This window comes from Pavona decussata, unplaced genomic scaffold (assembly GCF_977016875.1).
Source record: "Pavona decussata unplaced genomic scaffold, jaPavDecu1.1 SCAFFOLD_24, whole genome shotgun sequence".
In the NCBI taxonomy this organism is placed as follows: Eukaryota; Metazoa; Cnidaria; class Anthozoa; order Scleractinia; family Agariciidae; genus Pavona; species Pavona decussata.
The window spans coordinates 82,347-89,595 of record NW_028145447.1 but is presented as its reverse complement, the minus strand read 5'-3'; the positions used below and the strand labels follow the sequence as shown (position 1 = coordinate 89,595).

At 42.8% G+C, this 7,249-nt stretch overlaps 1 protein-coding gene across 1 annotated transcript; it reads right to left on the bottom strand.

Moving 5' to 3' along the window:
* Positions 1–939: 939 nt before the first annotated feature.
* On the bottom strand, positions 940–6,834 carry LOC146485841 (uncharacterized). Its single transcript, XM_085102792.1, has 6 exons — positions 6,644–6,834; positions 4,691–4,937; positions 3,799–4,105; positions 2,787–3,061; positions 2,186–2,278; positions 940–1,515 (listed from the first exon to the last, which is right to left on the bottom strand). Exons 2-6 carry the CDS (start codon positions 4,919–4,921, stop codon positions 1,309–1,311), a joined length of 1,113 nt encoding a protein of 370 aa, XP_084958918.1. The 5' UTR covers positions 4,922–4,937; positions 6,644–6,834; the 3' UTR covers positions 940–1,308.
* Positions 6,835–7,249: the final 415 nt, after the last annotated feature.

The following is a 7,249-nucleotide window of genomic DNA, read 5'->3' as shown; positions in this document are numbered from 1 at the left end:
GCAAAGTGCATTACCTACTGTACAAATTACTATCAACGACTCACTCTGGAAAGCTGGTTTACTAACTAAGAACAAACGCCACTCAACCGTTGCCTACAACTACCTGCACCATACAAACGACTTATTGACAACAACAACGAAACAAACAAACAATAGACATTTTACTAACAATAGACCCACGGACTTTTTGACTAACAAAAGACGGATCGAAACGCATCAATCACTTTTTACAGTCTTCACAGCCAATGACATCACGGCTTACTGACAAACGACCAATAACATCTGGACTTCGTTGACCGATCAGGTTAACAACCAGAGACGTATATACCACCTACTGACGTTCCACAATTCACTTGACTCTGAAGATGACTTCCGCTCAGGTTGTCGAAACGTCAGTCAAAGTCACCACAAACAGTCCTTCTCAGGACTACACTCACCCGGATGATCATACTTTACGTACTTAAAACATGTTGTACTTCCCGAAAAAAAGGTGTCATATTACACCCCCACCTCCCCATAACGGCCACCTCTCCACAACGGCCACTTTCTTCTGTCCCCAAGGTGGCCGTTGTGGAGAGGTTCAACTGTATATCAAAATTACTGCAAACGTTACAACCCGTAACTGAAGTCTCATGCAATACTAAAATAGATTTTCGCTGTGTTCGACAAAAAACTAAAGGCTAGGTCGTTATATTAGTCTGAAATCATCATCTTTAAAAAAATAACAATTTTTTTAAATATTTAAAGGAATATACTCCTTTTCTTTGTACGTGTTTTGTGGGAAAACTTTGCTCCACAAAGTTTTCCACTCAAATGTGCAACATATGCGATGGAAGCAATTTTTTTTTTTACATAAATTGAAGCAGTTCTTATTTAAAACATTAACCCTTCCATTCTTGAAACCTGAAATCTCGCTTCAGGTCAGTAAAGATTTTATGTTTTAACGTTTCAGTTTGTGGATGAAATCCTAAAGTGTGACCATTCAAATGAAAGCTACTAACTAGCACTTTCCTGTGGTGCTGTTTATTATGCTGTACAAGGTGGTTCTAACTTTTGAGTCTGTGGATGAATTCCTAAAGTATGACCATTCAAATGAAAGCTACTGAGCAGTACTTTCCTGTGGTGCTGTTTATGATGCTGTACAAGGTGGTTCTAACTTTTGAGTCTGTGGATGAATTCCTAAAGTGTGACCATTCAAATGCGCTACTTTCCCATGTTACAAAATTACTTCGTGGTCTAAGAGGTAGACGATCTTTCATCCGGAAGGGTTAATTCACGACGAAGCGCCGATGATTCGGCTGCGTATCTTTAAGGGGCAAATTTAAAATGCGCCTTCAATGAGAGATGGTCTGATGGGAAAAACTCCTTAGGCAGATACGTGTAGGCTGCTACTGCGGACTTAGAAACCGTTTCTAAGGCAGCTGTTGCTTTAAGGTGCGCAGAATCGAACCAGATGTAATCCAGAGTCCACACACAGCCAGGTCCTTCGTGATTGGTAAACTGTGGTTCAACGCCCTGAAAACAACAATAAGAAAATTTAATGAGAATGATGTATTTTTCAGTAAGTGACACAGCCATACTCGGAAAAAAGAAATCCGAGTGCTCCTATCAGGAGTCGAACCTATGACCTTCCGATTACTAGTTCAGATGCTCTACCACTGAGTTGCAGGAGACTCGTGGGAGCTAAGGCCATTAAGTTGGTAAGAAGAGCAATCCTCGTTCAGAAGAACGCGCTGATTGTAGCGTTTTCAAATCGTTAGATCAAAGCTCTTGTTGATATCACGACAGAAGGGCCAAGAGTAGAATGCAAACAGCCGTTTTTTCTTTATAATTCATGGACAGAGACAGGAACTTTCCAAAGCGCAAACTCGCAAGTCGTGATGCTCCGAAAACGTGGATTCCCACTTGCGGGCCTCATGCACCATTGGTATTCTCTATTTCTTCCCTCACCGTCATGGAAGACTTTTCCTCGCTCGAAGACCGCGCTCGTTTGTACGACGAACCGACAATACAAACGTACCGTTTTGCAATGTAGGCCGAGGGGGGCATTTACACACCGCCTTTCCAACCTGTTTCGTAACTCTCGTGCAGGTTAAGACACCGTAATTTGAACACATCTAACGACGGTTAAGAACATAGGTCCGTAAAAATTAATATATGTTATGGAATAGGGGATAACGCTTACCAGAACAGTTTTGTAGGCACTTTGAAGATTCGTAAGAGGATGGTGGATATGAAACTTGGTCTTATTCAAAAGCGATACTTGGTCTGACAAGAGCTGCAAAGGTAACCAGTAAAGGAAAATATTAAATCCGTCAATGTAACTTAGCAGTGAGTTGGTACCTAAGAAGCTTACTCTGACAGAGCAGTTTGCTAAACAATTTCAACGATCAAAAATAATGTAATGCGCTAATCAGAACCCACAGAGAAAACCCAAAGCGTGGAGAACTTGCAACCGGCGCCAAGCGCGGGAAAACAAGTAACGGTGAACAGTACCAAGGGCGGGAAAACATGCAGTCGATGCAAGAGCGCGGGAAGCAGCCCGCGCCAAGCGCGGCAAACCATACAACCGGTGCGAAACTCGTGCGAAGCGCAGCCAATCAGGCAGCTAGTGTCAAGCGCTGGAAAATGTGCAACTGCTGCCTAGGGCGGGAAAACTTGAACTCGTGCGAACACCGGAAAATGTGCGTAAACCAAGTCGCAGTTGGTTTTGGTTTTACCAATCATTGATTATAGCATGTTATAAGTTTTTTTTTTAACCAACGCTACCTTCTCTATCAACGTACCTGTAAAGGCGGGGTGTCAACATCAGGACTCCATCTTATGTAGTCCACGCCCTTTAGTCTCCTCATTTCCTTGTCATTCAGTCTCCCCTCCCTCAGAAGTTGGTAGGCAGGAAACTGGGGCTCGATATTGAAGTCACCGCACAAAATGTGAGACACGTGCTCGCCATATGACTCAAAAGACTTCACCATGTCCGCGAGGGCATTGGTTACCAAACTTATTTGACAGACTTGAGTGACAGTCTCCAGCAATTCGCCCCATATCATATGCGTTGTACCTTGGGAAAAAAAAAACAATTTTACTTTTGATAAATTTAGATTTTTCTACAGAATGCTGAGAAATGCTTGAATTATGATTTTTCACGAGGAACTAAAGAAATGAATTTGCAAAGTTTGAAGGAAATGTTGATCGTTTTCCATTGGTCATCTGTTGGTTACTGCATTGTTTGTTTAGATAATAATCAGTTATTAAAGAAGAAACTATGAGCAATGTGAATTTATTTGCATGTAACGTCGTAACTTTCAGTAGGCTTGCACCTGTTCTAAAGCTCCAATTTCACTGGACCCTCTTTGTTTTTACGTCTAGGACAATTGTTCTGTCGTTCGTTCTTTTGTTCTGTCGACCAATAATGTGAGACGTTGTAAACGGTGCAGGTCGCTCCGTAACTTTAATTCTATAGACCTCCTAAAACCGATTCCGTCGACTTGCGTGTAAACTTAAGCCGGGCATAAGTGAACGCAAGTCATCGCAAATGCATACAAGTTTTGGCCAAATGGTTTGGCCAAGAGCTTGTTGCACAGCAAAGAATCGCGTCTGGCAATGTCTTCTAGGACGAAACGTAGCTTGTTTCAGGCATTCACATTATGAGGGGCGCTTAGTTTTTCGTCTTCCCTAGATGATTTCTCGCTCGTAAGAAATATTCTTTTCTCTCACAGGGAACGCCTGAAACAAGCCAAGACGAAAATAAATACGTCCAAGATAAACGTAGCGACAGTCAAATAAACTGGTTCTCACCAATCACCAGCAGGTTGTCACTAATCTTGTGCCTCAGCGCCGCAAGAAGCACAACTTCAGTGCAGTTGGGAAACTCTCCCTGCTTAAATGTGCGCGCGGCCAGATCGGCAACTTTGTACGTTTTAGTTTCTTCCAGCTCAAACTTGTCCCGCCTTAAAAACATGGCTACGCTCTCTGGCGGAGCCGGAATGCAATTCGGTGCCAGCCCTTGGTACCCCATCCGGGACATATCATCTGCCAAGACCTCTTTAAAGTAGGGTGTATCCACTTCTTGTAGGCAGATGATATCGCTGTTTAGCCACCGCAACTACAGAATAAATGAGGTTTTTAAGGAGAGGAAACGGTTGCCATGGCTACTGAGTAATACCCATGGGGACAGATAAGCTGCCATTGAGGAAGGCAGGTGTACGATGTCAAACGGTAATAACCACACAAGAGCAATTTTACAACTACTGCTTCTCTCTAACATTGCAAGAGCAGCCTTGCGGGACAGGTCCTAGCCTGCGTGACAGCTGCTTAAAAAGGGAAGAGGGGAGGGAGGGGAATCAGGGGAGCCCTTTAATCGACGCTCCCCTCGCTTCACGCGCGCGACCGATTTCCTATTCTCTCCTCGTTTCTCATCATGACATCATGATCTACAGTGTACAGCCTGTTGCATGAAGGTTTTAGCGTATAAATACCTTGTTGCGAACACGGTAAACTACCCTGCCAGACTAAACAAAAACATTTTACATACTAGGCCAAGTCTCCCTTTGCTCTACGATCGGCAATTGAAAAACAAAAACAAACTAGTTCACGTGAGGCAATTTCCGTGCGCGTATCTCCCGCTTCTCGCGCGATGACCCCATGCCCAGTGACTGTAGTAAGATATTTACAGAATGCGTATGTGTACCTCTTCCATGAAAAGCGTGTGCCGGTGGGAATTTTTACCATGTGTTCTTCTCATCTTCAAGTCATTTAAACCGTAGTTATAGACCTCTCTGTCTTTTTCAATGGAATGGAATTGTATCCAGTGGTCGGCGAGAATGTTGTACGAGACAACAGTGAATTCATGTTCACCGGGCCCCGCTTCGTCCACGCGCTTCAGAGCTCTTCTGGCGAAGGGGACTTGTGACTTATTCATGATGAGAAGGCAAGATCTGAAAATCTAAAAAAAAGGGAACAAATCTTTAAGTCCATCGTGTCTATTAAAAATGGCAAGGCAGAAAATGTGAAAAAAAATTCTCAAGGAAAACAAAAGCAAGAACTTCCCAGTAGCCGTTTATTCTGTCGATGGCAAAAAAAAAAGGATTTGATGCACAGACTCAAACCCTTTTAGGTGCACCACAGCAAAATACTGCTTGCTAGCTCTGTCTTCATTTTTACACCATAGTATTTCATCCACAGTCTCAAAACTTGGAACGACACCAGTGTCTCTCTTTTTCCTGTCCCCAGTCCCCAAGGAACGGGAAGAGGAGAGATCCTGGGAACAAGCTTGCTTGTACTGCAGAGAGAGTGTTTTTCTCTTCTCTTCTCTTCTCACACGATAATCACTTTTGCGTGTACTTCATTTCCAGCATTAGCCGACCAGCTCGAAACAGTTGTCTACGGTTGCATTTTGATTCTCGGTTTGGTCTCAATCATGTCACTGTCGTGTTAAGTTTTCTACTGACGCAGTCAGATTAGCCATTCCTCCTGATTCCTTCACTCCAAATCAACTGTCCACCCAGCCCTACCTTCACTCAGGTTTTGCGAGTCACGTATTTCTAGTTTTATCTGCCTTGTACACGTGTCCGGTTATTACCGCTCTCAGAGAATTAATAGTACAGCTTGGCAAGTTTTTCCGTTGCGATGTTTTAAAATTGTTCTGCCTCTACATCCATCACTCTTCATTAACATACAAGTACTGGACGTGAGGTCATAAAAATAACTAACCCAACGCGAATAGCAACGGTTATCGAGGATCCCTATTTTTTATAGCCGGCAAGTCATTTTCTGTAACACAAGCAACTATATAACATATTTCAAATAAAAGTTGTTAGATCTCGAAAATTTCTGAAATTTATCTTCAAAAGGGAGGTCAAAGAAACCGCTCTGAAGCAAATCCTTTCTACAACTTCCTTTTTCCTGCCGTAGGCTCAAAGTCCAAGAGATTTCTCGTTTTGTTCAACTGCGCACATGATAGCCCATGTGATGTGAGATGGACTTCTGTACTCAGAATCACTCAGAACATCGTACGATCATACGTCACCAGGTGTCACGTGTCCTAAAGTATAAAAGCTATGGGAACAACTCCAGCTCTTTCTTTTACTTTTGTTCCTGGATCAGAGCGCACGTTGTTTGAAGCGTGGCGAAAAATTTGTGGAAAGAAGAGGCGATAATTGATCCTTAACTGATTAAGGCAGTGACAAAAGTAAAGCAATCGACCTTGTATGATGTGTGCGCTGCGTTCACAACTGAACGAGTTCGTCTTTCTCGTCGATTTTCCGCAATTATTTTTGCATTTTACAACCGATATTCGAGAAAAAGGCGGAAAAAATAAGCTAAATAGCGTGATTCAGTCGCCTGGTAAAATTGATGCTCGTTGGTCTCAATGCCAAGTTTCTCGAACGTTTGAACTACGTTGAATTATAAACACTGAGTTAATTCTCTGTTAAGAAAAAGCCTCTGAACTGACCAGCTTGTTTTCAGAACGACTAAGGTAAAAGTCATTGCCTTGAAGTGCGCTCGAAGAAAAGTGATCCATTGTCTTTAGAACTGAATTGTTTGCTGTTGCGGCGGCGCGGAGTGAACGTTTCGCACGGAAGGTTGGTAAAACTTAGTTTGAGATTCAAGTAACCAGAAGTTAACTTGGATACATACGTACCTTGTGATGAGCAGTCCTTCGGTTAAGTTTCACGGTATTGTCTTGTGATTATAATTCGCCGGGTTGTACCGCGTGCCGTTGTTCAAGAGTTCAAGTTTCTGAGGTATTGACATGCAAAAATGAACTGACAGCCGGTCGGATACGACACCGGAAGTGTTGCGTGACAAACCTACGCCGAAGGAGAAAAGGAGATTTGAGGGAAATTTCGTCTCTTGGCATGCATAGAAATCTAAATTTTAGCAGTTCGTGTTTCGCACGCGAGAACTGAGACACGGCGCCCGCAGTGCATCGCACTTGTTTGCTAGCCGTATGTCGGAGAAGGGAGAAGCCGGTAAATAATGTAGAACACTCGCTTGGCTTTAGCAGAGAGGCACCAGGACTTTTTAAAGTCGAAAACACACCCTTACATTAGCTTCAGAACAATACTATTCACAGTCGTGCTTGAAACTCGTTTTTTGTTTTAGATCGAAATTGACCAAAACTGTGTAACGAATTAAGCAAACTGTGCTTTGTCTCTTGACTTTGTATTGTTTTTAGCTTTCTAACATCTCTGATTAAAGCTCCTCGAAGCCGTCATTTTTATCAATACCATGACTATATGATATA